Source organism: Patella vulgata, chromosome 3 (assembly GCF_932274485.2).
Source record: "Patella vulgata chromosome 3, xgPatVulg1.2, whole genome shotgun sequence".
In the NCBI taxonomy this organism is placed as follows: domain Eukaryota; kingdom Metazoa; phylum Mollusca; class Gastropoda; family Patellidae; genus Patella; species Patella vulgata.
Window position 1 is genome coordinate 16,661,448 of NC_065881.2, and position 17,572 is coordinate 16,679,019.

At 34.8% G+C, this 17,572-nt stretch overlaps 1 protein-coding gene across 1 annotated transcript in view; it reads right to left on the minus strand.

Moving 5' to 3' along the window:
- Positions 1 to 285: 285 nt before the first annotated feature.
- Positions 286 to 17,572, minus strand: part of LOC126815848 (phosphatidylinositide phosphatase SAC2) — a 34,005-nt gene continuing 16,718 nt past the window's right edge. The window contains exons 10-11 of the mRNA XM_050541835.2: positions 937 to 1,014; positions 286 to 392 (exon numbers count right to left, since the gene is read on the minus strand). Coding sequence (XP_050397792.1) covers positions 977 to 1,014 — 38 coding nt within the window. The 3' untranslated portion in view covers positions 286 to 392; positions 937 to 976. The remainder of the gene's footprint in view (positions 393 to 936; positions 1,015 to 17,572) is intronic.

Below are 17,572 nucleotides of genomic sequence, written 5' to 3' on the forward strand. Positions count from 1 at the left end.
CTTGTCCACTGCATGCCCAAAAATATACCCGAAGCTCTCTTATGATATGTATGCCCGAAAAAACGGTATTGATTTCGGGCAATTTTCTCTTATGCCCCCCTGAATTACTTTGAGCTCTTACGCCTATGTCTATGTTTGAACCAGCTTATTAAATTTTGTTTGTAAATTTGGTGCTGTATTTATGCTAAAAACTTTTAATAATATTGCGCGCATGACTAGAAAGTGTCAAGTGAATACGTATCTGGGGTATTTCCAACTTTTTAAACATGTTTATTTACAGTTAAAGGGTGATAAACTGAAATTATTGACATTTTATAAAATATCGCGAAATACCGATTATCTGTTTCCAGGGATATCGCCCAGCTCTAGTACAAACTAGTACTTCGATCAGCCTAAAAGAAAAAAAATATAAAAATCTGAATGATAAAAGATACGATGGGGAGATAAGCGATCATTATAAGAGGATTATCGCGAACTTTAAAGATGATAATATCAATGGTATTGACTGACGTAGAGGGCACCATCAGTCACGATTAGACAAGATTAACATGTCATAATAATGCCGCACGAAACCATCAACAGTGCTTAGATATGACATACTAATCTTCAAGATGAAAACAATACCCTATAAGGGGATTAATTCGCCAAAAAATACAAGAAAACAATTTCCGCTGAACGTCTCAATGGGTGGATTACATTGTTTGTGAACTCGAGAGGACAACCAAAGTGCAAAAATGATCTAAGACCTGGATAATCTAACATTATTGATAGAATAACAACATCAGGAAATGGATCTTAACATGAATTCATCTTATATGGTAGTAAAAAAAAACGATTGAGGATTTAATGGGCTCGTAAAAACGATTGGTTGTTTCCGTGCAGTTCAAATGTCAATGTTTATAAATAAAACAGTTAGAGATTAATGTTCATAATAACCTTTAATCCAGAATGGTCATGGATTAAGAATACTGGCCACCTAGCAATACTCAATGTTTACTCCCACTGACGCTGTAACTGTAATACAGAAATTTCAAGAGTGGAGATTCACCAGTGAATCACTGAATGGTGACCATAAAATAACATCCTGACAATTGCATCTGCATAAAACTGTAATCATCATATCTTACAATATGACTTCAAGCCCAACCCTCTAAAACCTGCAATCATATACCTTATATGTACAGCTACAAATCCAAGCTCGCTGGCCGGGAGGTCTCGTGTTTGCTCTCAGTTTTGCCCGAGAAAGTTCTCAATATTTTCCAGTGCTGTTTCCCCTTGCCAGAAGTGCAGGATGGAGGGCCTGACAAGGACAGCTGTCTAGTCATTCGGATGGGACGAAAAATGAGATCCTGTGTGCATGCACGTAAAAGAAGCCTTGACAGTTGGAATTCGATATAAGAGTGGGTCATAGCGCTGCTGTCAGGACAAAATTCCCCTCATAGCACACTTCATGGTGTAAGCATTGGTTCATTAGCCACGTCAATGCAGAAAAGTAGAATGTTAAACCCCATTTCATTTCCAACCAATACCATACAATAGGACTTTAAACCACAGTTTGTTTCTAATAACTGAAATGGCTGTTAGTAGAGAATGGAGAGAGAAAAAATAACCACCAGAAAATCTAACACTGAAACCATCTTGTTTCAGTTTTTCAAATGAAACAATTTATTTCTCTGGTTTTCATCAGAATTCAATCAAATAGTGTAATTTTATTTTTATCACAGAGCAGCAAGAAACAGTTCAAACATTGACATCTTAATTGTCACCATTAAACTTAACCAATATATCCTGTTGTTTTGATGTAAATGACTGTCGGTTAGAACACAATAAATTAATAGAGAGAGAAATGGGTCTTAACGTCCACACGACACAAACTAGGTCATTTCGGGACTAACATATGGTTCAATTTTATTTCAATAATTCGCTTGCGGGTAGGCGTCTTTAGCAGAGGGAGAAAACCGGAGCACTCGGAGAAAACCCACAAGGTTAATTAATTAAAAACACGACAATCTGGAAAAAATGTTCATGTGGTTAAAGACAAATTATTTCCTGACAAGGGAATGAAAGAAAATGGCTTAATGATGGAGCAATGAACTCTTCATTTGTAGGATCCCATGTTCGATCCCTGCATTGGTTGAGAAAGTTCATAGGGATTTTCTGATTTTCCGGTAGAGTAAAAAATGGAGATGTAAAAAAAATATGAAGAACGTAGGGTGAAAAATATGGAATGGGTCGAGTGAACAATATGAAATGGGTAGAGTGAAAAATATGAAGAGGGTAGAGTGAAAATGTGAAATGGGTAGTGTGAAAAATATGAAATGGGCCGTGTGAAAAAATGAAATTGGTAGGCTTTAAATTATAAAGGTATCATTTGTTGAGGATAGATTGTAATTAAAAAAAAAGGTTGGGCAAAGGTTATTTTTGGACTAACATATAACTCGCTCAGGGGCATAAATTGTCGGTCTAAAAATAAGAGCAGTCCGACTCTAAATTATGCATTTCAAAAGCTTGCGGTGTTCGTCTCATGGCTGCGTCACTTATATTACAGGCCGGTGGATCAGTCGGTCTCATTTTTTGCTAAACACTGCAAGCCCCTCCCCGCCCGAAACAAAATCGATAGGTACGTCTCTCAACTCACATTGTGAATATAAGGTTCTTTAGCAGTGGGAGAAAACCAGAGAAATCCAAAAGGTTAGACAGGCAATCCTACTCATTTTCTCATACAAGCTTAGGGACAATTCAATGACAAGCTCCAATGTATTTTCAGATCTCATAACTGAATGTTGCATCTTTATACTATGTCAATATTTAATGAATAATAGTGTTAAAAAAAAAAAGAATATAAAAAAATGAATAAAGTCGATTGACAGAACAGAATGATTTCTTTCACATGCGTTGTGAGCTTGACAGCGATTTATCGTAGATTATTGTATAGATTGACAGAAAGATTTAAATTCATTAGGTTATAGAATTTCCATATTCTTTTTATCATGGAATACAATAAAGATATTATCTTTTAGTCACGACGAAATGTACATTACTCTTAATTTACATCCTTAAAAAAATAGGAAATTTCACTTTTACCATTTATTAATGCAGTGATCAATCATAAATCAGTGTTTGGAATAGTGGAGACTTTCTCTTTGACACGTATAATAATTACCCATAATACACACACATCAAATTTATGACATTTATACGACAATATTTATGTTTTATGACAGGAATGATGCGATATTGATAAACAGACGTTATTATTGTTGATTAATAATAATTATTAAATTATTACAGACAAAAATACGATAATGATGAACTTTATTGAAATTCGAAAAAAAAAAAAAAAAAAAATGAAATGGAGTTTAATGTTCTTCTCCTTACCCTTGGTTTTTCATCCCTTCTGAATGACTATACGTTGTCCCTTGTCCTACATCACTGACAAGAGGGAACCACACCTGGAAATCCGGATGAAGGAATTTCGGAAAATCACAGGTGAAAAAAAAGGGATACAAAAACACAAAATTAGGTTATAACACTAAGTACAAGAGGACTGTACTACATGCAAACAAAATGAAATGAAATGAAATGGGGTTTAACGTCCTACTGTTCTGCTCCTAACCTGGGTAATGAAGACGGGCATACGCCATACAGTGTGCTATGAGGGAAATTTTGCCTGGGCAGTGGCGCTACGGCCTACTCTTATATCGAATTCCAACTGCCAAGGGATCTTTTTCGTGCAAGCCAATGTGTACACGGGACCTCGGTTTTTCATCCCATCCAAATGACTAGACAGCTGTCCTTGTCAGGCCCTCCATCCTGCATCACTGACAAGGGGAAACCACGCCGGAAAATCTGGATGAACTTTCTCGGTCAATGCAGGGATCGAACACCCGACCTCCAGGCTACCGAGCCAGCGTCTTACCCACTTAGCCACGTGATCCCCCAAACAAAATGAGAAGACAAACATGCGCACAAGACAAACTACACTGTAGACATAGCAAGAAATAAACAACATCATTATATATTAAATCAAGTGAATGGACCTGGGGAAATAAAATAAAATGAAATGGGGTTTAACATCCAACTGTTGTGGTCCGAACTGTGCTAATGAAGACTGGCATACGCCATACAGTGTGCTATGAGGGAAATTATATCGAATTCCTACTGTCAAGGGATATTTTAGGTGCATGCCAATGTATACACAAGACCTTGGTTTTCCGTTCCATCCGAACGACTAGACAGCTGTCATTGTGAATGGACCCGGGGCCAGCTTAAGTGTCCACGGTGCTGTAATGCAACAGAGATAGAATGAAATGAGGTTTATGAAGATGGGCATACACCATGCAAGCAGTGATCAAAAAGTGGTGCTATGGCCTTCTCTTATTTCCGAATCCAGCTTTCAAGGGTTCTATTACATGCATGCAAACGTGTACACACGACCTTGGATTTTTCGTCATATCCGCTGCTGATTGCCAGGTCCTTCATTGTGAACGAAGACCTCCTGGTTAGTGAGTCAGTGCCTTACACATTGAGTTGATGCAGCTCCAACTGAAGTCAGAATCTACGAAAGCCCAGATGGCTCATTCCAAATTCCAAATTCCAAATGTGAAATTCCAAATTCATGTCTTACCAATCAAAGGAATTTGCCATTTGATTGGTAAGTCATGAATTTGCAATTTGGAATTTCGCATTTGGAATTTGGAATGAGCCTTCTGGGCTTTTGTAGAAGTTGGCATGCACAAATATTTAGTACAGTAATAATTTATTTTAAAGAGAGAGAGAAATGGGGTTTAACATCCACTCAACACAAACTAGGTCATTTTGGGACTAACATATGCTTCAATTTTATTTCAAAAATTTCCTTGCACACTGGGGTCTTATTAGCAGTGGAAGGAAACCAGAGGGCCCAGAGAAAAGCCATTAGGTTGGAAATTTATTTCAAAACAAGGTTTAAATGATTAACACATATAGTGTCGCATATATAACAAATATCAAGTGTAGGGGTCAATAATACAACCCTCAAAATTTTTTTTTCGAATCTAATAGACTTTTAAAAATAATTTTTAGTTTGTGGCATTTTGTATATCTTTAGTGGTAAAATGAGATTTATTTCAAGTTGAATTTCTATCATTGTCTATACAATCTCTTCTGGAATTTTTATGGGGGTAAATTCCACACAAAAGCCCCCAACCGTATCCAAAATATTTTGAAACACGCTGAATCAACTGCTTTATAAACATACAACATGTTGACAATGATACTCTCATCTTTATCAAGTTTTAGTGCATTACTCAAAGAAACATTTTGGAAATCAAATTGAAAATGTGTTCAAATTACTATATAATCTTCAACAGTGTGAAAAACATTATATGATGTCAATTACAACTGTCATAATAATCATAATCAATAAACTTGTCTACCGATCAATCAACTAATTAATCATAGTGATCAACAAAATGTCAATTAACAGTAGGTTTAATATATAAATAATATGACATGTAACACAATTCAATGTTTATTTGTCTAAATGTTCGTCTCTATTCATGTTTGTTTCATCAAATGTTTGTGTTGTCTAGTACGATAATTCACTGTGTACATTATTACATGCAATAGTCTGCGATATCACTTTTGTGGAAAAAGAAGTTAAGTATAGTTTAATGGTCGAGTGCAAGACATTAAGTAATATATTGATATTGCATGAGTGCGTTAGCGATATCACTTCAGTAGAAGTGGACATTAAATAAAGCTATTTCACACACACCCAAGAGAACCCCAACCTCTATGTCTCTCTTGTTGAATCAAAGAGAGAGATGGGGTTTAACGTCCACTCAACACAAACTAGGTCATTTTGGGACTAACACATGGTTCAATTTTATTTCAATAATTAGCTTGCGTGTAGGGGTCTTTAGCATTGGGAGGAAACCAAAAGGACCCAGAGAAAACCCACGAAGTTGGACAGGAGACCCTACTCCTTGTCACGTACAACCGGGGAATCGAAACCCTGACAGACTGTATGATTCAGCGCGCGCATGCTAATTATTTGGCCATCCAACCCCCTACCAATTGAGAAGGGCATATGCCCTGCAGCGTGCACCGAGATAAGCTAATCCTAGACAGAAACATTTCTGCCTACCCTTCATCCGGTTCCAACTGCGTAGGATTCCACCTGTAGGACCTCTGTCTTTCCTTGCCAGACCCATCAGTCATGCATCACTGACAAAGGCAAACACGCCGGAAAATCCTGAGGAATTTTCTCTGTCAACACCGGGATCGAACCTAAGACCTCCTGCTTAGTAAGCCAGTGTCTTACTCACTTAGCCACCATGGCTCCAACTCTGCACAAAATAGAGGAACTTTCTCAGTCAACAACGGGATCAAATCCGAGACCTAAGACCACCTACTGCTTAATAAGCCAGTGCCTTACTCACTAAGCAACCATGGCTTCAACTCTAATGGTTACTTTAAATAATCGGTAAATTAATCCCCAGCCAGTTTAAAACAAACTTAATTATAGACGAACAAACAAGGGTGTATAAAACCTCAACAGCTAAGCAAATTATTACAAGTAATTAATATATTCAATTTCTGTAATCTGTACCATATTTTGTAAAGCGCACGTGAGCAATATAAAAGTGTACAATATTACAAGTTAAACTACTCTTATCCTAAATTATCCACATGTTATTTTTTGGCCATTAAAACTGGAAATGATAATGTCAATTTGTTTTATGTCTTAACAAGCATAATTAATCACAAATAATATTTTATGACTTAAATTGTATAATTAATCACACATAATATTTTCAGAAGGCTGACAATGATGAAATCTATCAAAATCTACCAGAGCTGATATAAAATAGCTTTGTAATTTCAGTATCGGACAACATCCCCCAGCTGGTAGTGTAAAATGTCAATTTATTCTATTAAATAACTGAAACATAATATTCCAATTAACAGTATACCCTAACTTCATGTTCCTTAATTCAGACTAAAACAAACACATTTATAATTATCGCAAATTTGCACTGACTATAGTAGGAATATTACTGACATAAATTTGAATACTGTGAAATAATCAAATATGAAAAACAGCAAGGTGCACCTATCTTTATTACGTACTATCTGAATATTTTGTTGACACAAGATTTTTAACTGTGGTCTGAATCTGCTTAATAACAATAAGAGTTATGCCCCTTTATTTTCGATAAAAATGTCTGACAAGAAATTTTTTGAAATATCAACACTGGTTCAGTGGGTATGACATTGGCTTGCTAACCAAGGAGTCCCAGAACTGATTGCGGTGTTGGCCGAGAAAGTTCCTCAGGATATTCCAGTGTAAATTTTCTGACAGGCTGCTTTTTTATCTCATTGAATCCAAGCAAGGAGGAGGCTCATCTACCTATAATATTTTGGTTTGGATTTCTCAATTAAATTAGCATAGGAAAAAATAGATATCATCTAAAAAATGGTGATTGGATTTGGCTACTTTAACAAATATTATCAACCGCATATTTTATTATCTTAAAGCTGGCGAACGTCTGTTTATCGATACATTATCAATCCTGTCATAAAGCACACTCTTTACAAAATATTGTCGTATAATTGTCATAAATTTGATGTATGTGTATTATGGGTAATTATTATATGTGTTAACGAGAAATTCACCGCAATTCCAAACACTGTTTTATGATTGATCACTGCATTAATAAATGGTAAAAGTGAAATTTCCTATTTTTTAAAGAATGTAAATTAAGAGTAATGTACATGTCGTCGTGACTAAAAGATAATATCTTTATTGTATTCCATGATAAAAAGAATATGGAAATTTTATATCCTAATGAATTAAAATTTTTCTGCCAATCTATACGATAATCGACAATAAATCGCTGTCAAACACAGATTTTAAAGCATTTAGGTCAAATAAAAGTGCTGAAGTGGGTTGGTGTGTTATTTTGTTTAGGGATGACAAGCTCTTCACAATTAAATATTTATTTCTATTCAATTCAATATAAAGTATTGAAACTGGTAAATCCTTGTTATTTCTGTTAATGATGGAACAAGGTCTATATGATCAAATACAATAAGCAGAAGTCAGCTTGATGTTGTGGAGTCATCGAAAGTACAAAAAAACGAAATGAAATATAGATCTGTATTTTACAAGATTGACTTGTTTACTAATTTTAGTTTCAATTTTGACTTAGTGGTACTGTTTTGACAATGCAAAACAAAATCACTTATAATTCAACAACTGACTTCGTCTATCAATAATGAAATTTGTTACTGGGTAGTCTCATGGTTTATAATGTGCTACATTACCAACAACAATGGTTATTCCACGCCTAATCACAATGTAGTGTAATAATCAGAAAAAAATCATCCTTAATATCATGCCCATCTGGTGTATGCCCATCTTCATTAACCCAATTGGTTCAGCACCATTTCGGTCAATGCTCATTTACTGTTCAAGCACCTCTTGTATGGAATAAACATACTATTTTTTTAAGCTTTTGTAATACTGTTTAAAGTTTTAAAAAAAATCGAGAACACATTTTCCCATCTTAAAATCTTTTTATTATTATGTATATATTTCTATTTTATTTTGTATTCTTTTAATTGTAACATTGTAAATCACCCCTGAACACATATGTGAAATGAAATGAAATGAAATGGAGTTTAACGTCCTACTTTTCTGCTCCTAACCTGGGCTAATGAAGACGGGCATACGCCATACAGTGTGCTATGAGGGAAATTTTGCCCGGACAGCGGCACTACGGCCTACTCTTATATCGAATTCCAACTGCCAAGGGATCTTTTACGTTCACGCCAATGTGTACACGGGACCTCGGTTTTCCGTCCCATCCGAACGACTAGACAGCTTTCCTTGTCAGCCCCTCCGTCCTGCATCACTGACAAGGGAGAACCACGCCGGAAAATCTGGATGAACTTTCTCGGCCAATGCAGGGATCGAACACCCGACCTCCAGGCTAGCGAAAAACACATATGTGAAAGGAGGGGCTGTATAAATTTTGTAATAACAATAATAATACTAATTTCATTTCATTTCAATTATTCAAAATACAAACTGTCAAATGACAGTTTGTCTCATTCATCCAAAAGACTAGACTAAGCAAGGGAGTTGTAAACTAAATTGAATTAAAATGGCTGTCTGGCATGTTTGCCTCTTTACAGGAGCTAAATAGCTAATATTTTGGACCTAGAAATTGATACAAATGGGTCGTAGCGCATATAATAATGTAATAGGAATATATATAAACTGATTTACATTCAGTCGTTTCCATTTTTACGCCAATTTCAAATCAGTTACGTTCAGCGAAATATGGCGGAAGTCTCAATCGAATGAAAATTTCTAGCGTCTGGTTATTCTAGTCAACACAGTATTTATTGCGCATACTCTCCCGATATGAATATGCCGTCATCATTTGACATGACTTTTTGAATGTCTAGCCTCATTCTTCGAGCCCCTTGTTAGAATGGGCCTGAAACGCATTATGGTACACGATTCGTGTACCAATGGTAAAATGTTTATTTTGTCTTAAATATTGGATATTAGAAGCCCATCTTTTCCCGGTAAGATCACAACATCAATGTTGATTTAAAATGAGAAATAATTTGTGTTTTCAATGTTGAAGATTTTGGATGATATTGAGTTAGAGACTTAGCTACTTTAAAAAAAGTTTGACAATAACATATATATCTGTATTGTTATATAATATATCTACTCAGTAGATATCTGAATTGGATTGGTTAAGAGTTAATTAAAGGAAAGTAATTAATTATATGTAAGATGTTATATGTATATATAACACTATCATAACTTGTTACAAACAATCATCTAATCAGTTTATTACAATCTAAATACAGTCTCATGGCAACCAACAATTCATACCTTTCCTTCTTCATATACTATCAAATCACAGATCTGTCCCACAACTCTTGCTGGTCATTCTTGCAAAAAATTCCAAATCAGATATTATATTCCAAAAACAAAGGTATAAAATGGAGTCATCATAATATCTTCCTGATTTTCTTCAGAAAACTGTGATTGTTCAATATTCTTATAGTCATATTTAAAATTCAGAGAGCCATTTTGAAGACTATATTTGGAAATATGTTGTGAAATGAAAGTGGACTACGTTATGAATTGCTAAAATCATTGGAATGCTGTGTTGTGTGGCCATTCTAGATTTTGGTAAAAAAATGAAATAATGATGCACAGAAGAAATATTATGCATATTTTCAAAGGAATGAACTGAAATAATGAAAATTTCTTACTGATTACCTGACTCTGTGATGCTCATTCTTAATAGTATTTTAGATTATGTTAAAAAATTAATTGACATTTTGGAAAAGTGATATGAAAAGAATAATGGTGTAGAGAGCACAAAATAACAATAATTGTTAACTATGTGAACAATCCAAATAACTAAAAGTGGTAGCAGGTGTTCTAGAAAGAGTAAATACACCAATCGCATCATTACCTACAGTTAATTGGAGAAATGAGTTTCAGATAAAATGAAATGGACTGAACTAAATGTGAAGAATCCAAGTAACTGAGAAGTGGTTCTAGAAAGAGCAAGTACACCCTGTCAGCTAATTGCAGCGCTGAGTTTCAGATCGACTGATATGGGTTGAATAGGTTGTGAATCCATGAATTAAAACATCTGATTGATGGGGAAAATTTTGAACAAATGTAAAGTCAACATCTCCAGAAAATTAGAGCGCAATGTGATGTGAATTCAATGTAAAAAGGTCGGAACTATTATGACTGTTATTACTTTCACTCCAAAAAATATTCTGTGAGAACAACATATTTCAAACACTCGTGTACAATGCGTATTCAGAATAAAATGACAGAATCGTTTAACTGCTAACTATTTTCATGTGTGTAATTGTGATCTGCGGAAAATCGTACTACAAAACTATTCAATATTACTTTCAACAAATTTTCAATTAGTGTATAATTTACCATTCTATTATGAAAATAAGTTTACCCAATAACATCAAAATCATTTCTCTAAATGCTGACAATTCTTGTTGTGTGTTTTACTGCAATTAAAAGTTTTAATTAAGATAGTAATGAGTGATTAACAAACAATGATGAATGAGTGCTCAACAAAATATAGAACAAACAGTACATGAATTAATCAATCAACAGATGATTTGTATAAGGCAAACAATACTTCAGATAAAGTTCCATATGCAATCATTCTAAATGCTGACAAATCGGGTTTTGCTTTATTGCAATTAAAAACATCAAGATATCGATGGGCGTTTAATAAACAATGCTGTATGAATGCTCATCAAAATATAGAACAAACAGTATAATAACCAATCAATTAATGAACACAGAATTTGTATAATGCAAACAATATGTCAGATTATGTTCCGTATGTGCTTTTAACTTAATGTGGATTCTTCTGTTTGTTTTTGTTAATTAGACGTGTATTTAAGTAATGATTTCAAGAGGACGCAAGTTTTTCTTTCTTTGAATAGAGAATTCTAGAGAAAAAGTGCTGCAAAGTGAAAAGATTATTTTGACCGTTAAATACAGTAAAAACAGTCTAAAATGTCAATGCTACAACAAGCCATCTAACTGTGTGTTTGGTTCCCCACTAAGTCAAAGTTTTCACTCAGTAACAGTTCAGAATATCTAACAGCAAGTTATCTCACATCAAATATTTACTCGTAGTTTCAAATAATGGGAGAAATCATTTTTTCTCAATCACAAACTGAGTTTACGATCTTAGCTGTCACTCAGGGAGCATTCATTTTAGCTGCCACTATTCTTAATCTAATATCGTGGGTTGTCTTCCGGATTATCCAGTCTCCAAATAGCCTGTTCAAACAAATCATTCTTGGTTTAGTTTGCATACAAGTTCTGGATATTTGCTTCCAGCAAACGTTTACCTTCTTTGTTCTAGTTTTTGCTGATTGGAGCCTTGGGAATTATGTGTGTAGCTTCTCGATTAACGTCAGTTTGTCGTCAGTGACAATGTCATCCTGGCTTTTGACGTTATTAATAATTGACAGATACTTAAATTCGCGATTTTATGAAGAATACAAATATTACTACATCAACTATTTCAAACATGTCAACTGTGTAATCTGGTTTGGACTGCTTTTAGTAATTGTGCCCTTGAACTACATCCTATCAAAAAACGTCAGTCATTTTGACACTGTCAGTAAAACATGGCACTGTCATCTGCCATTTGACCTGACATCGACATTAGTACATTCGATATTCAGATTTATTCTGCCAGTGACAATCTCAGTAACATTGATTCTTCGTTTAAAATGTTTTCTCAGGAAAAACAAAATAAATACTTGCAATGAGGAAGGACTATCAAATGGCAGGAGTCCTGACTTCAGTGGCGCCAAGGTCAGAGTTCAAAGACCTAAATCACCATGGGGGGATGCATGGTGGAATGATATAAACCATAAAATAGATTCTGGACCAAATAACATACTTCCACCTCTTGATAGTAATCTTCCACCACATCGACTTGAACCACTTCCGCCTGTTACGATGAAGCGTGGGAAAAAAACTAAAGGAGTCGTCAGATTAAAAGAAGATATAAATGCTACCAAACGAAATTCCATTTTCTCAAAAGATGTTACAACCTTATTGAAAGAAGGGTTATCAAGGCAACGAAATAGTCTCCCGGACATTCGGAATGGATTCAATACCCAATTTTCATCTCCATTAGTAGCATGGCAGAAATTGTTACATTCTCAAAAAATGGAAAAGGAGTCGGATGATCTCGACAGATCGTCGTCTAATTCTGAGGAAACAGACGACACAAAACAGGCAGATGTGGTTCAAGTACTGAGGACAGATTCATATGCACACAGTGAAAATAGTCCACGGGATGATGATGATGATGATGAATTATTGTCCAATGTCTGTTCAACTGACAAGGATTCAGGAAATCTGGGGCAAAACATGGAAGACGGGGATTTAACGAGTCATGGTGAGGGCGCAACAAGATGGAAGGAAGGAAAATTAATTACATCGACTGGAGAAACAGATGGTTTGACAATGACAAATGACATCAAAAACTCCACACAGGAATTAAAAACAACTAATGGCCTCGATTCAAATTTATCAGATGTTTCTAATGACACAGAAAGTAGGGCAGGTGGTATTCCTGGTCAAAAACCTGGTCGTCAGATCACCACTAAAAGCAAAACACGGAAAAAAAAAACCTTGCATCAATCAAAAACAAAAAATAGGAAACAAGCAAATGGAAAATTATCAAAAGACGTTCAACAAACAGTCTTAAACTCTGAATGTCTGACCAGACAAGATCAAAATAGTGTTTCTATGACCAACCATCAAGAGGAAGACATTTTTGGAAATGTGAATTTGATTAACGTAATTATTGTCGTGATTTTGATCAATTTTATTATCTCTCTGCCTAAAGTATTTCTTGATGTTTATCTAGCTTTCTGTAGCGACTGTTCCATCAGTTTCCTTGTTTTTTATTCACTAAGATTGATTGACGACGCTGGACGAATTTTAAGTCCTTTTTTTATTGTTGTCTTTCATGGAAGTTTTCGATTTATCATGGTCTACTTTGTGACATGTACAAAATGTAAAAGTCGTGCAGTACGAAATGATTAACATCAATTATTGTGAAAATAATGATAACAATTTTTTTAAAAATAAAACTTATTATCTCTTGACATTTTCCAGACAATTAATTATTGGTCTTTTCTTATTTCTAATATAATGTATTTAGTATTTAGCAGTAACTAGGACTCCATTTACCACCGACAAGGGTGGGGGATTGGGGGGGGGAAATATGATTTAACCTATGCACTTTAGATCATATGGTCTGCTATTGAGTCAAGTGGCATGGGTTTGATTCCCTGCATATACTTGTGAATGAATGGGGTTGCCGGTCCAACATCATGGGTTTTCTCCAGGTCCTCTGGTTTCCTCCTACTGCCAAAAACCCCTTCGTTCAAGCGAATTATTGAAATAAAATTGTACCATATTTGAGTCCCGAAAGGACCGAGTTTCTCTCTTTTTTTTACCACCTGAGTCACGTGAATAGCTGTGAGGCCCTCAAGAACTTGTAAGGATCGTTTGAGGTGGTTTAAGGAGCAATTGGTTCACAAGTGAGGCTTTCAAGTTTTCAGGGAAAATAACTAGTTATAAAATTGCTTGGAAAGTCTGAATTAACTATAACTGTTGCTTTCCGAAAAAGTTAAACTAGTTTCGCTTATAGTCTGTGTAAAAGCTGGGGAGTTGGGTGGCCAAATGGTTAGCGCGTCCGCATTGTATCATAAGGTCCATAAGGTCTGTCATTGAGTCAAATGGCGTGCTTTCGATTCCCTGGTTGTACGTGACAAGGAGTAGGGTCGCCTGTCCAACCTCGTGGGTTTTCTCTGGGTCTTTTTTCCTCCCACTGCTAAAGACCCCCTACATGCAAGCGAGTTATTGAAATAAAATTGAACCATTGTTTGTCCCGAAATGATCTAGTTTGTGTCGAGTGGATGTTAAACCCCATTTCTCTCTCTCTCTCTCTGTAAAAGCTAGATTCTCCTGTTTTGAAAAAGCTATACATGGTGGCCTTTCTTTGTAGATTTGGAGTACTGTTGATCAACCTTTTAATTTCTATAGATACATGTGACTGGCTATGGAGGAAAATTTTTCCCAGATACTCAGGCTCCCACTTTTCTTCATTTTCCAAATATCAAGGGTTATTTTCTACATTAAACCATTCCTACTTATTAAGGTTATCATATATTTATTTTAATTATTGTAACAAGAACAATAAAATTTTACAATATTGTTCATAAAAATGGATTTGTTATAAACATATTGACCAGTTAGCATGTACAGAAAACATAAAAATATTGTCAACATCTATTCCGGGATTGTAATGGTCAATTTATCAAATTTGCTATAATTAGAGACAAAACTGTCATAGTAATTTGTATAATAAATGACACCATTATTATAATAATCTTTATGTTGTTTAGAAGGTCATACATATAAAGAATAATTGTATAAAGCATATAAACATATACAAGAAACTCAGTCATCACTCCCCCCCCCCCTTGACCATGGATAAAAACTGCATACAAAAAACTATGTCAAATTCGTTTGAAACACAAAGATTATGAAACCCGCAAAAATTTTGATTACCAAGTTTGATGTGTGTACAAAGTTTCATAAAGGTATCTTTAACGGTTTATGAAATATGATTCGAAAACAAAAACTGGACAGTAAGAGCACATTTCAATGTCTCTCCCAATACAGTTTGTCTTATTAATAAAGAGAGAGTGAGAGAGAAATAGGGTTTGACAACCACTCGACACAAACTAGGTCATTTTGGGACTAACATATGGTTCAATTTTTTATTTTAATAATTTACTTGCGTGTAGGGGTCTTTAGCAGTTGCAGGAAACCGGAGGACTCAGAGAAAACCCATGAGGTTGCTCTAATGCTGCAATGCACACGTGCTAACCTTCCCCCACCCCCATTAAAATAAAATCCTGAAATGTGTGTTTATAGTTATCTGACCAATTCTATTTGTTTTTTAGCCCAAATTACCAAGGATATAAACTTGTTTTTCTCATTTCATACAAATTGGTCTTTAGAACTGATAGGGAATAAATAATAAACCCTTGATGGTATTTAAAATGATCTCGCAAAGACTCTGGAATGCAAGTATCGATGTAGGTTATTAAACACTTAATTGGTCAGATCAATTTGTTCTATCCAATCTTACCCCCCTGGAAAAAAAAGGTTAAAATTTAAAGATTTTCTGACCAAACATCCCTATTTTGTGGGGACAGAACAGGTATTTGTGGCATTCTGTGGATAACAATCACTATAATAGACACGACCTTTTGAATAGATTTCACTGGTTGTTGTCAAGCATACAAAATTATGTAGAGATGGATATCAGTAATTTATAATTAGATATTCATATATCGGTCATCCTAATGATCACATAATATATAATGCCCATCTTTTGGGAAAAAAATGATTTCTGACTTCATTCATATATTTTCAGACAAATAAGAAATGTTATGAATCTTAAATGCCAAATTAGCATAATGAACATCGTGGGGGAGTGTCTTATTGTTATTAAAGTCTCTGGGTATGATTGTAAAAGTTGAATCTACTAATAAGAATTTCAGTCCAAAAACAAACAATTTAATACAAAGATATGATGAATTGGAAATGTTTTAAACAATAGGCATTCCTCTACAGATGTTATAAACAGGATATTTTCTAAACAACCAATAATTTGTACTACAATTTTTTAATGGATTTCTTTTTAATCCAAGACAGCAGATTATCTACTGTTAATTTTAGCATGAATTCGGCAATGAAATGAAATGAAATGGGGTTTACTACTAGAAACTCTTTATACACTCGGCAGATCGGATGTAAGATATTATTCTAATAATAATCACTATATTGTGCTGTTAAAGACTCTTTGCAGGATTTTAGCTGTATAGAATCCCTTGTAAACTACAATATTGTGAAAGTTGAATCTCTAATACTAATAGCAATATCAGTCCAAAATTGGTTCTACTCCATTCAGTATTTACAAAGATATGATGAACTGAAATTCCATCGATCTATGCTGCTTTCTTATAAATGCTACACCGGCACTGCCATCTTTACGTTTTGTAAAATTTAATTGATGGGCCTGTTTTTAATCTCACTGAATCAAAGTCAGCAGATTATCTAGCCTTGATATTTGGATTTTAAACATACTTTATGCAAGAGCTAAATCTGCCTATTACAGGTCTATCTTTAGGCCTGAAATGTTATCTAAATTATTAATTAGACATTCATTAACTTATCCAGACCATAATCAACTCTCGATGGCATCAATGTTCATTGGATTAGGTTCTGATTTGCTGTTCGACTTCCATTCATAATTAATCATGAAATGGATAATTGAGACTATGTTTTTTATCCTACCGACTTTAGTAATGATGACCGAGGCTAAGCCGAAAATTCAATCACTAAAATTTCAGGTCATAGTGGAACAATTTGACTGAAATTTTCAGCAAATTCCCTTTACATTATCTAGTTTTTAACTATTATAGTGAGAACTACCAGGTCTTTATCTTATCTCCCATAATGTATCTTTAAGTTAAGATTTTGAAATTAATATGCATATTCAATTATTAGTAGGAATAAACAGGAACATATTCGTGCCTCACAAACAAACGTGCAAAGTTTTGTGGCTGTTTTGGCCACACTCCACTCTAATCCTATGCACCTAAATGAACCAATCTTGGTATTTACCCAGACCTCACGCCAAACTTGATAATGTCACCACCCCTCACCCTCTGCTGAAATTTCTGAAGGCTGATTACTGGTAATGACGACTAATTACTCTGGTAATATTATTCTGACAAGGTACTTCCAGTATTATTGAGTTATAGCAACTAATGAGCTAATCAATTGCTCTATTTCAATGTTCAAGAAAGGTAGCCAGGCAACAAAACATTCACTGTTTTGGGATCTCAGTTCACCAGGGGCATTTACCGGTACTGCAAAGATAACCTAATTCTA